A 17,990-nucleotide genomic window follows, 5' to 3' on the forward strand; every position below is an offset into this window, starting at 1 on the left:
TGATCCTAATGATCTGAGAGATCTGTTGGGTTTATATTCAGTGAGCATATCTGCAATGTATTGAGGTCCTAGGCCATTGAATGATTTATATACCAGTAATAATACTTTAAAATCAATCCTAAATCTAACTGGGAGCCAGTGTAAAGACCTGAGGACTGGTGTGATATGTTCATATTTCCTGGTTCTGCTCAGAATCCTGGCGGCAGCGTTCTGTATGAGCTGCAACTGTCGTATGGTGTTTTTGGGAAGGCCAGTGAGAATCGGGCATTTATATAGCGCTTTCATATGTACTACTGTACACCCAAAGCGCTTTACAATCATATCAGGGGATCTCTCCTCAACCACCACCAGTGAGGAGTCCATTACAATAGTCCACCCTGCTGGTGATGAAAGCATGCACAAGTTTCTCTAAGTCTTGTCTGGAAACAAAGCATCTAATTCTTGCAATATTTTTGAGATGATAGTATGCTGATTTAGTTATTGCTTTGACATGACTACTGAAACTAAGGTCTGACTCTAGTGTCACACCAAGATTCCTGACTTGATTTTTAGTTGTTTGACCCCTGGAGTGAACGTATGCGTTCGCCTTGAGAACTTCATCTTTGTTTCCAAACGCAATGACTTCAGTTTTGTCTTTGTTTAATTTAAGAAAGTTTTGACACATCCAACTGTTGACTTCGTCAATGCATTGGCACAGGGAGTCAATGGGGCTGTAATCGTTAGGCGAAAGGGCTAAGTAGATCTGTGTGTCGTCGGCATAGCTGTGGTAAGCAATTTGGTTCTTTCTCATTATTTGGCTCATTGGGAGCATACAGGTTGAACAGGAGTGGCACAAGAATTGAGCCTTGAGGGACTCCGCATGTCATGGATGTCCACTCAGACTTATGGTCTCCTATACTCACATAATAACCTCTCCCATCTAAGTATGACCTGAACCATTTTAGGACTATCCCAGAAAGCCCCACCCAGTTTTCCAGCCTGTCAAGAAGTATGTTATGATCGACAGTGTCAAATGCAGCACTGAGGTCGAGTAGTACCAGCACTGATAATTTTCCTGAATCAGTATTTAAGCGAATATCGTTTATTATCTTTATGAGCGCTGTCTCTGTGCTGTGGTGCGGTCGGAAACCAGATTGAAAATTGTCAAAGTATCCATTCGAACTTAAGAATTTGTTCAGCTGATCGAAGACAACTTTTTCAATGATCTTTCCTATGAAAGGAAGATTTGAGATCGGTCTATAGTTGCTATGGTCATATCCAGATTGCTCTTTTTCAGGAGGGGCTTGACAACTGCAGTTTTTAGGGAGTTTGGAAAACTCCCAGAGAGAAGTGAGGCATTTACCACTTCTAGAAGATCTGCTTCTAAACTGTTTAACACACTTTTGAAAAAAGATGTGGGAAGTGTGTCAAGGGCACATGTTGATGTTTTAAGGTGCTGTACGGTTTCTTCCAAAATTTTGCCATCAATTTCTTTGAAATCAGACATAGTAACTACTTTCTCAGGTGGTCTGATCTGTCTGACCCCAGCGCAACTCAAGGATGTGCTGATCACCTTTCTGATATTATTGATTTTCTCAGAGAAGAAAGAAGCAAACTCAATGCACTTGTTGTCTGAGAGCATTTCACTGGGAATCTGGCTTGGGGGGTTTGTCAGTCTCTCTACAGTAGCAAAAAGAGTGCGTGTGTTGTTTAAATTGCTGTTTATAATATTTGAGAAGAAAGTCTGTCTAGCTTTGCCTAGTTCCATATTGAAAGCATGCAGGCTGTCTTTGTAGATGTTATAATGGACTACAAATAGCCTACTGATGTGATGATGTGCAACGATAGTCAACAAAATCTCTAGACGTAAAGGAGGGGCCGATAAGTTGAGAGAGAAAAAAACGACAAGCACTTGAAGCAGAGGCCACCAAATGTGTGAAAATAAATGAATTATTTGCTGGAAGGCCGGCAAAAAACTTCAGTGAAGATGTCAGCAGGGCGGGCCGACGGCTGAGGTGAGACAGACATTTAATGATACATACACGTATTGCATTGCCAGCTGTAATAGGCCACCACTCACTGATCGACATGTACATCAGATCAGTGCTGCTACTGTATAATCTCACTGCTATTAAAAATAACTTGATTAGTTTTCGTGCGCATGAAACAGTGCGTGAGTTATCTTTTGCATCTTCTTTGCGCCCGAATAGATACATTCACACACAATTGTAAAAACAACTTTCTTGATGAGAATAAGTGAATGTAATCAATCGAGAAAAAAATCCCTTAAAGTGACTGGTAGCGCCGCAGCAGCCTTATACCTGCCGCCTAAACGATTACCGAATTTTACTAGAATTGTAATGAGACGCGTTTGTAAACCAAAATCAATTTTGATTTTGTTCCGCCAAAATAAAAGCTCGATGCAGTTTCCATCAAAATAAAAGATAAATAAAAGATCAAAAAAAGATCATCACTTTCAAGTATAGAAATTAGTAGGCTACAAAACTAATTATGAAAGTTTCCTTTATTTCTCAGTGCATTTGTTTTACAATATATGGCTATTACTGCCATGGGATTAATATTATAACTATCATTAGTGTAATGTAGACAGACTAACAAAAAGAGGATTGAGTTTTTCTTTGTTCAATATGCACACTGAATATGGGTTGGAGCTTTTAATTTTGAACTCTCAAAGTGCAACAGATTGATGAATTTAAAATTAAAATGCACAAAATTTTCTTACGGGGGAGCATGCCCCCGAACCCCCCTAGAGGACCATAGGTATTTTGTATTGTTTGTTTTTTTTATAGTCTTTTTTTTTTATAAATTAAAAAAAAAAAAATGTTGTGGTTATTTCATCTGTTAACTCTCATCTCGTTCCTACTTACTCATTACATGGCATTAGTTGTTTTAAGGAAAAGGAGTTGGTATACATATTCAATGGCGTGCAAAGATGGGTGGTGTTTATGATCATATACACTCACCTAAAGGATTATTAGGAACACCTGTTCAATTTCTCATTAATGGAATTATCTAATCAACCAATCACATTGCTGTTGCTTCAATGCATTTAGGGGTGTGGTCCTGGTCAAGACAATCTCCTGAACTCCAAAGTGAATGTCAGAATGGGAAAGAAAGGTGATTTAAGCTATTTTGAGCGTGGCATGGTTGTTGGTGCCAGACGGGCCGGTCTGAGTATTTCACAATCTGCTTAGTTACTGGGATATTCACGCATAACCATTTCTAGGGTTTACAAAGAATGGTGTGAAAAGGGAAAAACATCCAGTATGCGGCAGTCCTGTGGGCGAAAATGCCTTGTTGATGATAGAGGTCAGAAGAGAATGGGCCGACTGATTCAAGCTGATAGAAGAGCAACTTTGACTGAAATAACCACTCGTTACAACCGAGGTATGCAGCAAAGCATTTGTGAAGCCACAACACGCACAACCTTGAGGCGGATGGGCTACAACAGCAGAAGACCCCACCGGGTACCACTCATCTCCACTACAAATAGGAAAAAGAGGCTACAATTTGCACGAGCTCACCAAATTTGGACAGTTGAAGACTGGAAAAATGTTGCCTGGTCTGATGAGTCTTGATTTCTGTTGAGACATTCAGATGGTAGAGTCAGAATTTGGCGTAAATAGAATGAGAACATGGATCCATCATGCCTTGTTACCACTGTGCAGGCTGGTGGTGGTGGTGTAATGGTGTGGGGGATGTTTTCTTGGCACACTTTAGGCCCCTTAGTGCCAATTGGGCATCGTTTAAATGCCACGGCCTACCTGAGCATTGTTTCTGACCATGTCCATCCCTTTATAACCACCATGTACCCATCCTCTGATGGCTACTTCCAGCAGGATAATGCACCAAGTCACAAAGCTCGAATCATTTCAAATTGGTTTCTTGAACATGACAATGAGTTAGCTGTACTAAAATGGCCCCCACAGTCACCAGATCTCAACCCAATAGAGCATCTTTGGGATGTGGTGGAACGGGAGCTTCGTGCCCTGGATGTGCATCCCACAAATCTCCATCAACTGCAAGATGCTATCCTATCAATATGGGCCAACATTTCTAAAGCATGCTTTCAGCACCTTGTTGAATCAATGCCACGTAGAATTAAGGCAGTTCTGAAGGCGAAAGGGGGTCAAACACAGTATTAGTATGGTGTTCCTAATAATCCTTTAGGTGAGTGTATATATATATATATATATATATATATATATATATATATATATATATATACATATATATATATATGTATATATAGTGAAATGTCACCATAGGCTGCCATTCAAATTCAATTGTTGATATCAACAATTGATTTCTTAGTTGAAATTCCAATTTCACATATCAGAAATACAATTCTTACTAGTAAATTCTTTATTTTCGATATCAAGAATTCAGTTGTCACTAGTTGAAAGGTCCATTCTTGATATCAGCAATTGAATTGCTAGTAACAATGTAGCCTACATTTTTTATATCAATAATTCGATTTTCATAATTCGAGATGTTGGTGTCCGTGCCGGAGATGGTGGTGTCCGTGGGATCTCTTTAAGTTCCAAAGAAGTTGGTGTCCATTCCAGAGACAGTGGTGTCCGTTCCAGAGACTTTGGTGTCCGTTCCGGAGATGTTGGTGTCCGTTCTGGAGACTTTGGTGTCCGTGCCGGAGACGTTGGTGTCCGTTCCGGAGACGGTGGTGTCTGTGCCGGAGACGGTGGTGTCCTTTCCGGAGACGTTGGTGTCCGTTCTGGAGACTTTGGTGTCCGTGCCGGAGACGGTGGTGTCCTTTCCGGAGACATTGGTGTCCGTGGCGAAGACGTTGGTGTCCGTGCCAGAGACGGTGGTGTCCGTGTTGGAGACGGCGGATACGTGCCAGAGACGGTGGTGTCCGTGACGGAGACGGTGGTTTCTTTCCGGAGACGGTGGTGTCCGTCCATTTCATTTCAATTTGGTATATTCCAAAGATTTGAATTTTGACGCATTTTTTCTCTATAGAGTGTTGAAATGGCATTGAGTAAATACACTAAGTTTCATCATGCTAGCATGTGTGGAAGTATTTAAAACTAGGGTGTTACAACTAGCCCCGCGTTAGGTTGTGCCCCGCTCTCCCCTATCCCTGGGGGTACGTGAGGTGACAGAAGGGGCTACGTGAACAAAATGCTGAGTTTTGCGTTCATTTAATTGTACCCCACCTTAAAATAACATTAAAACTGAGCATGTATTTCTAGCAGGTAAAATGCTGTAAATACATGACATCATGATTCAATTCAATTAATGTGGCATTTAAATGGCAGTGTTTCCCAAATGAAACAAAAAAGCTGTTAGTTTTGAAAGATGTGTGTAATGTAGAGAACTGTGCTTAGAGTTTTGCAAAAAGTTTATTTTACAATAGCAAACTGAGTGTAAAGCACGTAATGTGCTTTTAGTTTTGCAGACTTGGTCTGAAAATTCAGTACATGAGTGAATGGTTTCACTGAGTGAGCCTCAAGTTCCACTTTTAGTCTCTAAGCAATTTGAAAACACTGTAAGATAGATAGACAGACATAATTTTACATGCCTATATTTATCTATTGATAAATCTCAATATCAATAGTATGTATTTTGCATATTCAAAATATGCAGTCTTCTGTGAGCATAGAATACACATTTAGTTATTTTATGTAGACCCATTCTTGGTACAACTTACTAGCCCATAATATAACAGAAACAAACCAGTCTTATGATGTTGTGTACATCAATAAATGTTTATTTCATTTTGATTTGCATCAACATTATTTCCATTTTATTTTCAATAACCTCTATAACACTACTAGAATATCGATAAGAACGAAAGGTGGCATTATCCATTTAAACAAGACCGACGTTGCTGCCTTCTCTGAAGGTATCAGAGGACCAGGTGTTGGGGTGGAGGAAACTACATTTAGACCTACAGAACTTCAGTCAGAATATCAGACACGGTACCATCTTTAAACGGGTACGACATTCACAGAGGAATATCCAAATCACATAATTTAGTTCAATGACCATGTCGCTCTCCTCCAGGTTGAACTGTACATTTTCATATAAAAACTGAGAACATACAAACAAAACACCCTGTCTGTGAGAGTCAGTTTTTACTTATTTCGACACTGAAGAGGAATCATTGGAGAATCAGTTGAAACAAATATAATGGTGAACATGAAATAAAACCAACAGGTTTCTTCAGCAGAGACCATCTTTACATGATTTTGGCATCTTAAGAGTCTTGAGTGTCTTCTTGAGTCCAAATCTCCACACATGCAATGTCTTCCTTCTTTAATTGTGAGCTATTAGTTGAACGTAAAAGTAGTATAAAGAAAAAGGTAATATTGCGTAAGAGCCCACGTTTGTTTAACGGTTGATGATGTGTATTCTCATGAGCCTTGAGTTTGTATTTCAATGCACAACATTTACGTTACTGACTAGCAGCTTGTATATACAAAGCCAAATGGGCAGAGGCATGGACAATGGAAGATATGCTGAGATTGTTACAGTAAAGCACTAGAAGGTCAGAGGTCATCAGAGAACAATCATAGAAACACAACATGAGTCTCAAATACGATTCTGGAAGATTTTGCTTACATGTAACACTATAATTCACGCGCGAACCGCAGGGCGACTCACTCGGTTTGATCTTTCCAGACACATATTCAAAAAACATAGTAGCGCCCACCGATCAGTCTAAACACCATTTCAACAGTCGAGTGACAACCATAAGACACAAGCTAACAATCGTCTGACACTACAGTAGTAAGGTAGAAAACATCGTTTTGACGTCATATTGAATGGGGAAAAAAGAAGAAAATGAACAAAAGTTGTCCGTTGTACTGGAATGTGAAGTAAATCTCTCCACGATGCATTCAAACTTTGGCAGAGAAAACAGGTCATTCACTCGTTGTCCTCAGCGAGGTAAAAAACAACGCACAATCTCTGTTACACATGCCCCGAGGCAACCAAAAAGACTAGAAACTAAATAACAGGCCAGCTGAAATTGGTCTTTTAAAGTAAAACGAACATCATGACGAATTAGAAAACAAATCAAACCGTATTTTTACTTTCACAGACACGCATGAAGAGCCAACCCTTCTGTCTGAGTTTGGCTGGCTTGTCTTATCTACATGTAAGAGCCCAGAATATCAACCACAGACAAATTAATTCATCGCTAGTTTACAGTTAAAGATACTTCACCCATCTAGAATATGGCACGTTAAGTATTACATATGAGAAACACGCTCGAAAAGGACCTCACAGACACACACTCGTCACGTGGCGCCAAATACATTTTACTACTCGCACTTCTAAAACCATGTCACGTCATACGTCTCTAGGAGAGGGTGAAGTACCTTTTGGAGACGGATTAAAAAGTTGGTAGTGGTGCTTTTTGCGAGCTAGCAGCAAAGAAAACGGAAAAAGTTTGCGTTTGTGACTGACCGTCGTGGTTGTGGCCAACTGAGTCGAGTACGAGCAGTACGAGAGTGGATAAATTGGTGTCGTATATGACAAGACAGTGGTAAATATTCTGAAAATATACATCGCTGAAAGAAACAGTATGGCGTTACCAAAAAAACTAAATATTTTGGCCTCATAGCAATGCAGGTATACATTTCTTGTTTATATATATTTGTTTGCTATTTCAAAAAATATAAAGTTTTTTGTCATAGTTTATATTATTGGCTTAGGTTATTAAATAAAAGTTTGTTTATCTTTTATTTCCCTTTTGTTTTTTAAAGTAACATGCTGCTTTTTAATATGGCAGTTTTACGTTTTTATAGGTCATCCATTTTGTTTCATGCACTCTTGTTGATTTCGTAACTTTACGAGTATCTACACGGCGTGAGCCAATTTGCTTCTTGTGAGTGAGGAGACCCCGATCAAGCCCTGTACATAAATTAAGATGACGTCTGATTTACAACACGGGTATGGAACCCCACTTCCTCATAAACGGTAATGGTACAAGTCCATCGTATTGTAATCTGGCCTTCGCCTTTTTAACCAATCAGAGTAAGACAATCCTGTACACAGACAGAAGAGAAGCTGAACAGCCCTTAAGTCTCTCGGTCCATCCGTCTCGCTCGCTCGCTCGCTCTCTCTCTCTCTCTCTCTCTCTCTCTCTCTCTCTTTTAAAGAGTGAAAGTTCAAGTACCAGAGTATTACACAAGAGTGCGCCCTCCTCGAGGACCCTCTAAAACTGATACCACTTCTTGTCTTTGCATTTCAGCATCATCTGTGGAGGGGAAAAAAGGGAAAACAAAGAGTTTGAATTAGCACATGAAGATTTATTTGTATTTATATTTCTGTTTTCTCATTCTCTCGCTCTCCAACATACCTCGTGAGCGTGTTTAGAGAAGGTTTCGGCGCTGGTCATCATCAGAGCGGTCCTCTCTTCCAGCTCCCCCAGCCTCTGTCCTCTCTCGTCCAGGGCGATACGAGCTCGGGCCAGTTCCCCCACCACCCCGCCCGCTGCTGCCTTCATGCCCTCCATTCCACCCTGTCCTGGGATGTGCTGTGCCAGGCTGCGGGACCCCTTACCCGCCGATGCCTCGCCAACTACAGAACAAGAGGGACGAAGGAAAAAAAAGCAAGGTTGTTATTGTTCACTAAAACTACACTCTTTAAAATAAAGGTTCTTTATTGGCATTGACAGTTCCATGAAGAATTTATCAAATACATGGAACCTTTCCATTACACAAAAGGTTATTTATAGTGAAAAAAGGTTCTTTGGATTATTAAAATGTTCTTCACACCATGAAAAATCGTGTTCTTTAAGGAACTGTTCACTGAAAGGTTCTTTGGGGAACTAAAAAAAATGGTTCTTTTATGGTATTCTTCTATCCTTTTTGGAAACTTTATTTTCAAAAGGGTATAATTATTTCTTTTTTTTTAAATAAAGCGATATAGAAATTTATTTTACTTTTTTTTTAATTAAGCAAAATAAAAAAAATATAAAAAAACTGAAAATATAAAAATAAAAAACTAATTCAAAATATTAATAAAACTATAATAGTATATAAATAATAGTAAAATAACACTAAAACAAGGGGTAGTGTGAAGAGAGTAACAGAGATGTCTGATTTACAGATTAAAACTAATTAGAAGAGTTTCAGATTAAAACGGTTCACATTGTCAATCTCATGGTCTCAAGTGGGCAGTTCTGAGCTCAAATGTGAACCAGACTTTATGTGATCTATGGATCCATGGGTCTGGATCTGTGAGAATTTGATTGCTCACACCCACACACACACACACACACACACACACACACACACACACACACACACACACACACACACACACACACACACACACACACACACACACACACACACACACACAGAAATTATAAATAACTCCACTTACACAGCTCCTCTCGGTCGAAGGTTTGGGCGTTGCCGCCAAAAAAGCCCTTGAGAAAGCCACGGTTCTGTGCCTCAGGGGTCTCGATGGGTGTAAAGAGCTCCCCTAACATCTCCTGCAATTAATCAAGAATAGTAAATCAAAGTGTTGAATAAAGAAAAATCATATCAAATACAGCAACAAAAGCAATGGCAGCACAGTCAGTTAAAAAACCCACCAGCAGATGTCAGTACAGTTACACATTTCACTATGTAAAATGGAAAGTTTTGACAAGAAAAACCTCTCTCTCTCTCTCTCTCTCTTGTGTGTTTGACAGAGACAGTTACAAAGAAACATAGTATGTGAAACATGTTTTATGCAATAATAAACAATTCAAACAGTAGAACGCAAAATCTTTTTTCAATTTCTAATTAAATTTGGGCTAAATAATTTTAAATAATAAATAATGGAAGGATCAATATCGCATTTGAAATGCAATTGCATTGCATTGTGGGATACATACACTAATGTTAAAAAAATGTAGGGTCAGTTAATTTTTATTATTATTATTATTTAAAGAAAGAAAGAAATATTTTATTCAGCAAGGATGCATTTCATTAATCAAAAGTGACAGTAAAAAAAACATTTACGTTACAAAATATGTATATTTCAAATGAATGCTGTTATTTTGAACTTTCTATTCATCAATTCTATTCTATTCATCTTTTTTATTCTAATCTATTCTATTCATTCTATACATCCTGACAAAAATATATCCACTAAAATATTAAGCACCGAAACAGTTTTCAACATGCATAGGCCCAATTATAAGAAACGTTTCTTAAGCACCAAATCAGCATTAGAATGATTTCTGAAGGATCATGTGACACTGTAGACTGTAGAAGTATTGATGCAGAAAAATTCAGCTTTGCCACCAAAGGGATGCATTACATTTAAAAAAAAAAAAAGAAAAAAAAAAGTAAACCATTATTTTAAATGTGTACAATATTTCACAATATTACAGTTTTTACTTTATGGTGAGCATAAGAGACTTCTTTCAAAAACATACAAATCCTGCAGACCCCACACTTTTTAACAGTAGTGTATATTGCAGTTCGAACATTCTATGCATACAGAAAATGTGCACATTGTACATACTGCAGAAATAGAAAGAATAGTATGGCATTATGCTATTTCCATCCTAACCAGACAGAGAGGGAACGACATAGGGAGAGAAAGGACAGAATGACAACCTGTGTGGCAGAAATTACAGCCGAGATGCAGCAGGGCTCAGCTCAGCAGAGCTCAAAGCATCCATGACAAGCATGACATTTCACTTCAATAGCCACCATCAGTATGCACGCACGCACACACGCACACACACACACACACACACACACACACACACACACACACACACACACACACACACACACACACACACACACACACACACACACACACACACACACACACACACACAAAAAGGCACAGCCACCTGTAGGTTGTCACACATCTCCTGGCTGTAAGTGATTCTCTGTATCTCTGTGGGGGAGCACAGATACAGCGCCTGCCCTCCGTTGGTGAAGCAGAACGTTCTGGCAATGCGCATGTCCGTTAGCGGCAGGTAGTTGACGTCTAGCAGAGGTCGTAAACTAGGAAGGCTGCAAAACATACACACATATAAGATAACAAACTTGGAAACTGCATTCCAATATCCTTTGTATCGGAAATGACAGTGAAAACTCAAATTTATAGTGAAGAATGAAGAAATTCATGCCTAAAATATCACACTGCACTGAAGGCAGGAATTAATATGAAGCCACCAAAAACACAGCGCAGCTGTTCTGTCTTGAGGTTTGATGTTTATTGAAGGATTGAGCTGGTTTCTGTAAACTGGATTAAACTGAAAATCAATACCAAAAGGTTTTGAGCCGGAATGTTGCAGGCTAAATATGAATTAAGCTCTATCGACGGAAACGGTCAAATTCTGTGGATTAACACAGACATTTTTACTCAACCCTCAGTTTGTGAAAACAAGAAAAGGTTCTGTTTACAATAATGCACTTAACAATAGAAAGGCGTACCGTAGGGTTTAAAAGCTCATATTTCTAGCTAATGCACTTATCTTAATTATTCTGTACAGAAATGAGTGGATGAACAAAAACTGTTTGCATTATCACTGTAATCTCTGTGGTTAGATTTTAGATGTAAACAGACCATGTTACAGGATTTACATTGTCATAAAAGGGGTGGAAAAAGGATATAATAATAATAGTTTTTATGTACTATTTTAATTTTAAAATTAATTATATATTCCCCCTACTGCCCATGCCATGGATACAGTCAATAGAGCTTCCATTCAGTTTTAATAATTCTATTAATAGTAATAATAATTATGTCAATTACAATAGGCCTTTACACGTGTCCCTCAGTTTGTAAAAACAATAATACAATAATGGATATAATACAACCAACAATAATAATAATTTATTTTCTATAGTTTTTTTATTAATTCTATTTTATTTTAATTTCCCCATAAGCAATAGAGCTTAATATCAATTCAATTTGAAAGATTCTGTCAATTACCATGGACAGACATGTTTAATCATTTCTGTTTTAGTGTCAATATTTGATGACCAATTAAGATATTAGAAATTTTAAATCGTAGCACTTTGCTTGAGGGACTAGATCCAGCAACCTTCTGGTTACCAGCCCTGAGCTCTACCAGTTACACCACAATTTTCAAATTTGAGACAAAAAAAAAAGTGAAAGCAAACCTCAAAGTCATGATGTGTCCGTTGGCACAGAAGCAGGCCAGACAAACGCTGTTACAAGCCGACACCACGTCGGCCCGCAGCACGAAGGATGACTCTGTGATGTTGTGTACATATAAACAGGCCTGGGTGGGCATCAGGAAGACCTTTGCCTGCCTCTCCGAACACACCACGGCTAAGTGACAGTCTCCACTGGCCTCTTGAGAAGACGAGGGTGAGAAGTTGACCAGTTTCCGCTTGCGGGGTCGATCTGGGTCACCTGGGGCTTGTTGGTCCCGCCACACCTCGTAGGGACTGTGGATAAGAGCGCCCCCACAATCAAGGAAACTAATCCGCAGAATGGAGCCTTTCAGCATTAACACTGTGCCTGAGAGGGAAGAGAACAAAAACATGATAATATAGTGCATTAATGCCCGGCCACTTTTTCACTGGTGTTGGTTCCGAAAATATTTTTTCCATTCATTTATCCCATAGGGATTTAAAAAGTCGTTGTTCAAGTCGTCATGAAATCGAAATTGACCCTATTTTCTTTGTACTTTGTAAGTGCACATTACTAGTCTTGTGGTGAACAATTAATCCGTGCAAGTTAATAAACAGACAAAATTAGTTTGTAATGGTATTCTTTGATCAAAATCTGGAATCCGCTCTAGAATGGTGTTCCTTCTCTAATAATGTTAGTTTGATGGCTTGGGTTTCACTTAAACTCACAAAAAATAAGTCGGTTGCAACTTCCGGTTCATGGGGACTTTAAATGTTCATGGGGACTTTATGAGATGAATCACAACATTGAAAATGTTGCATTTATTCAAGGCAAAAAAGTATTTGAAAATGTGTGATATTTAAGTACTTTGAGAGCATTTGTGTGTCATTTGTGGTGCTTCATGGGAGTGGACATTCCCTGCAGAGCTCTTTTGGCACGATTTGCTCACTACAACCCTGTGATTGGTGGAATTTTCTGCACAGCATCAGGCAGTTTTTCACCAGAAATTTGATTAAACACGATTATTTTAAAAACAAGTAATGCAAACAGATGGCTTCAACAAAAACGTACCAGCGAATAACAACCTTGGAGCTCACAACAGGTCTTTCTTTAAAGGTTTATAAGTTATAAAAAATTCCCAAAGGAGAAAATGAATGGAGTCTTTACTTCCGGAACCTGGCTGTTGAAAACTGTTTAGGAATGTTGCATTCAGAGGCATTCAAGAATCAGAGAAGGAAGAAATCAAGAGATACCAGTGGGGGCCACAGTAACGGGGTCTTCCTGACGTTCCTGCTCATCCATAGGGATGGACATTGGGATGATAAGCACCAGGCCCAGACTTGTGCCCACCCACAGGCATGGTGTGGGCAGGGAGTCTGATTTACGCCCGTACGACTCCATAAACTGCAGGGTGGTTACGGCCTCTTTAGTCTCCCTGTCTATGCTGGAAACGCTAGAGCTCCGGGAACGGCTGAACGAGTTTTCTCGACTCTCTGAGAAAGGATGGAGAAGGGGAGAGAGAAAGAAAGGGTAGGAGAGAAGATAAATGTCAGGATAGAAGACAGACAGACGGATGAGTGGAAAAATTATAAAGAATAGTAGAGAGTGAAAAGATAAAAGAAAAAGGGAAAAGATAGAAGAATCCTTATGCTGTGAAAGTGGAGTCACTCCACATGTCCGTTCACAATTACATTTAATCCAGATCAACCAGAAATTGAGTTATAAAGTGATACAGATACACAGTTACAACTTTTTCTTGTTTTTAAGATTTGTTATTGAAAAAGTAAAACAATAAATATTGTATACACAGGACAGTGTGGCACATACATATCTATATTGAGTGAACACATCTTAAAATTCTAATTTTCACATAATCAGGCACGTCACAGATTTAATTTATATACACAGATAACACAGAACACACGCTCACAATTTAGAACCCATTCAACATCTTTACCATCTATTTGACCTTGAATTACTTCCAAGTTCTTATCCACTGTATATTCATATTGCCAGGCCCACACATAAAAGTGTTTCTGCCTGATTTACACTTCACTCAAGTATTTAAACTCTCATTATCCTAAACTGAAAAATGGCATGGAAAAAACCCAGGCAAAAAAGATTTTTATTGCAATACAATGTATATCAGGGTAATATACGACTGGTGGTTTTAATATCATATATTGTCATTGTTGTCATATCTTATGTGATATTCACTATTTTGACTTGAAGTACAATAAAACAGAAAATCTTATATTAGAATTTGTGTGGTATTTTAAATTGAGAATCATTGCAGTGTTTTTACATAACATAAAAGCAAAAACATAAAATGCTGACAGACATTTGTCAATGTCAGAACATAGGTTTTTGTGTGTAGTGATGGAAGGCTCATTTGTGAACATGTTTGTAAGCTTTAACAGAAAACGGCAAAAGACTGTGGTATAAGCTATAAATTACAACATTTTAACATTACATGTATCGTATATCACAATGGCCTCTAAAACACAATATTACTCCATTTCTAAACTTCTGCTCCAGGGATATTCTTAGGAAATGGTGTTGTTTATTTGCTACATGTGTCCCTGTGACTTACAACTATATGAGTAAATTAACATGGTACTTGAACATGTTACTGAATATTATTTAAAAGATTAATTTCTTGGATGGAAAATAAATAAATGAACAATGTTTACCATTGGACTATTCTTTTCTTTAAACAGGACATTCCTCTTTGTTATGTTACATATACACTTATATTAGCCTCAACAGTTCAACTCTTGTGATAAGAAAAAATATATATAGGCTAGTGATTAATTTAACAAAGCACAGGAAAACTGACTATAGATAATGTGGCGTGATGCAATTATATTTGCTAGTTAAGACCATTATTTAAGATCTTTGCATTTAAACTAACCATATTCAGCATCAAACATTTTGAATGGTTGGCAAAAACATGCTTACGGTTAGTAATAGTAAATGGATAAATAGAATAAGGTTTGAATTAATACATAAATGAACAAACAAACAAACTTGCACTGTTTCTTGAGAATGTCCCTTCTGTGTTATGGGGAAGGTCCACTTTCTCCCTTTTGTCTGTCACATGCCAATGAAGCATCATGGTCATGATAGCACATCTTAATATGTTCTGCGTACACTAACTTATCCCTCCCTTTGAATTCTTTCCATCACAGAAAGTAATTTAAGAATGACCTCACAACATTCACCTCTACATTGATGACAACATTAATGATTGATAATACTGACACGTCTGCAGAATCATAAGACCCCCTTAGACATTGACATACAGAAACAGTTTCCCTGATACAGGTTAAACCTCGCCTTGGACTGAACAGCACGGTTAACTGTTTGTCACACATAGTCCAGGACTAGATTTAATCCGTGTCTTGGAGATGTCACAGTGCGTGGGATGGACATACAACTTCAAGCTGACAACACAGCAGTGTGAAACACAAAGCAGACATCATTATAATGTTCAGCTGCTAGAATCTACGGTGCAAATCCAAACCTGAAGATGAAGAACTAGGTGAACATCATTGAACGTGACGAAAGAGGGGATCTGACCAAGCGACTATGTGCCACAGGACGGGACGAAGTAAGACAGGACGCTACAGGGTGAGAGGTCCTTGTGACCCTCATTAAGCCCCTCCTTACCTCTCTCGCTCCAGGAGTAGGCGGTGATGTGATGCTCATCGTGAGAGTACATACTGACTCCGTGTAACTGCTGCAGCATGGCTCGTCGAGACGAATAACCTATCCATCGAACGCACATACGCACAACACCCCAACGGTCACAATCACAAACACGTAAATACAACCATACACGACCACCACATACAAAGTGACACGTACGTACGTACATACATACATATGTCAAGACGTATACCAATACACAAAGACACGACCAGAACATTACAGCGTACAGAGAGTGACAGAGAAGGAGAGAAAGAGGAAGAGAAAACCGATAAACCAATATGCAAGAAAGAAAGAAAGAAAGAAAGAAAGAAAGAAAGACCTGACAGGTCGATTGTTTTCCCCCCGAATACCTGCCCACAACACTTTAGTAGATTCAATAGAAAACAACCTGAAAAAGCATCAGCAGAATGAAATCCTTTGGCCTTTGGCTGTGAGAGATGTGTCAAGGTTGGGATGCTTATAGCTGTGTGTGTTTGTGATAAATCATAAAAGGGACAGATCACTCAAAAATGTCATTTACTCACCCTCATGTCATTAGAAACCTGTTAACTAGCTTCACAATACCAATTTAGTGTATTAGTGATAAAGAAGTACACTAAACCGGAAAAAAAACGGATAATTTTGCTGACTTGGGACTTCGAATCTTGTTCAGCAAAATGAACTAATCTTAAATCTTAAAGCCATTAATTCATTTGAGCAGAGTTATTAAAAATAATTAAAATGTTACATTTACAATGGCCAAAATTTCCATAACACGTCTACTTAAGAATTATTAATTTACCACTCAACTGTGTCTTCTTGTCTGAGTCATTCATTCTTTTGTCATGTGGCAGCCAAATAGTCTGGAAGCTTTTTTGACTTTAGCTTTTCGTCTTAAAGCAGGACCTAACATATCAGGGTCACAGCTAAATATGATAGTCACGCTTGTGATCCCGTTTCCTGTACGTAGCCTATGCGTCTGTCATGTGACATAAGAATGAATGACTCAGAGCAGAAGACTCAAGAGGTGAACTAATCATTTCTATTTCGTATACAGGAGACAAAGTAATTATTTCACCTCCTAAGTCATAAACGAAAGGATGGTACGTATGCATGGTCACAAAATGATGATGAATGAATCACTCTCTGAGGGAACTTGATACGCCCAAGTCATATAAAAGAGTCATTAAAAATTGAAAGGACAGTTCATGTGCGACCCATCACTAACCGCTTGTTAAATCTGATGTCACGTGTCACTGTTTTCGGGTCCAAGCGCTCTTTCAGATGGTAAAAGCAAACAACAAACAGTGCTAATATGTACTCACGTTGTGCTGTAATGCAACTAAAAAACCATGATCCTATAACCAAAGACTTTAGATATACAAAGACGGTGCACTTGTATTACTATGAATGGGAAAAGTGGCAATCACCAACTGGTAAAGTCATCGTGTCACTGCAGCTGTCATGATGCTGAGGTCGCTATAGAAACGGTCACATTGGCTGATCTAGCCTGAATTTTTTTTTTTTTTATGATTTGAGACAGTTGATTTATGAGAAACTTGTTATCAGATTTCATTGGTGATTTCAAAAATGAAATTTAATCGTAAGCTTGGTGAACAGCTTTGGAGAATTTGATGTTTCCCCATTCAAAGAGATAGGAGCTGCACTTGCATGACTGAAACAGACGCGAGAAGCGTTTCAAAGAAGGACTCAGAGTAAAATGACTTGTCTTAAACGGATCTCCATCCTGAAATTTCTGATGGCCAGACGGTGATTGCTCTTTTATGAATCGTTAAAATATTGGTAATATAAAATATATATGCTGTGAGCGAGGAATTTTTAAAAGCTTTGCTTAAATGTGTGAAATAAATGGCTGTTGAGATAGTATTCTTATTTGAAATGAGTAGAAAACAGTATTCAGTAAACAGCATTCCTTACAATCATGACTTAACAAGCGGATAGCAAATAGATTTGTTGACATTTTTGTGGACATTTCTGGTCACTGTACGCTTTCGCAAAAAGCAGCATGAACATTCTTCAGAATATCTTCTTTTATGTTTTATGGTTTGGAAAGACATGAGGGTAATTAATGACAGAATTTCCATTTTTGTGTGAACCATCCCCTTAACACAGACCAAGACTGGACACTGATGTCAAACAGCATTCATTTCACAAACAATATATCTGAACGCAAATTGAACACA

At 38.5% G+C, this 17,990-nt stretch overlaps 1 protein-coding gene across 10 annotated transcripts in view; it reads right to left on the bottom strand.

The window, feature by feature from the left end:
* Positions 1 to 5,718: 5,718 nt before the first annotated feature.
* stxbp5l (syntaxin binding protein 5L) overlaps positions 5,719 to 17,990 on the bottom strand; it is a 147,649-nt gene continuing 135,377 nt past the window's right edge. For 5 of the 10 annotated variants that reach the window (XM_082176357.1, XM_082176353.1, XM_082176355.1 and 2 more), the window contains 7 exons: positions 15,766 to 15,864; positions 13,347 to 13,586; positions 12,117 to 12,480; positions 10,835 to 11,000; positions 9,361 to 9,472; positions 8,330 to 8,550; positions 5,719 to 8,227 (listed from right to left, as the gene is read on the bottom strand). In XM_082176357.1, the coding sequence (XP_082032483.1) occupies positions 8,186 to 8,227; positions 8,330 to 8,550; positions 9,361 to 9,472; positions 10,835 to 11,000; positions 12,117 to 12,480; positions 13,347 to 13,586; positions 15,766 to 15,864 (1,244 nt within the window). In that variant the 3' untranslated portion in view covers positions 5,719 to 8,185. The remainder of the gene's footprint in view (positions 8,228 to 8,329; positions 8,551 to 9,360; positions 9,473 to 10,834; positions 11,001 to 12,116; positions 12,481 to 13,346; positions 13,587 to 15,765; positions 15,865 to 17,990) is intronic. The other 5 variants (XM_082176359.1, XM_082176356.1, XM_082176351.1 and 2 more) reach the window with 1 other exon arrangement.

This window comes from Leuciscus leuciscus, assembly GCF_965113295.1.
Source record: "Leuciscus leuciscus genome assembly, chromosome: 7".
In the NCBI taxonomy this organism is placed as follows: Eukaryota; Metazoa; Chordata; class Actinopteri; order Cypriniformes; family Leuciscidae; genus Leuciscus; species Leuciscus leuciscus.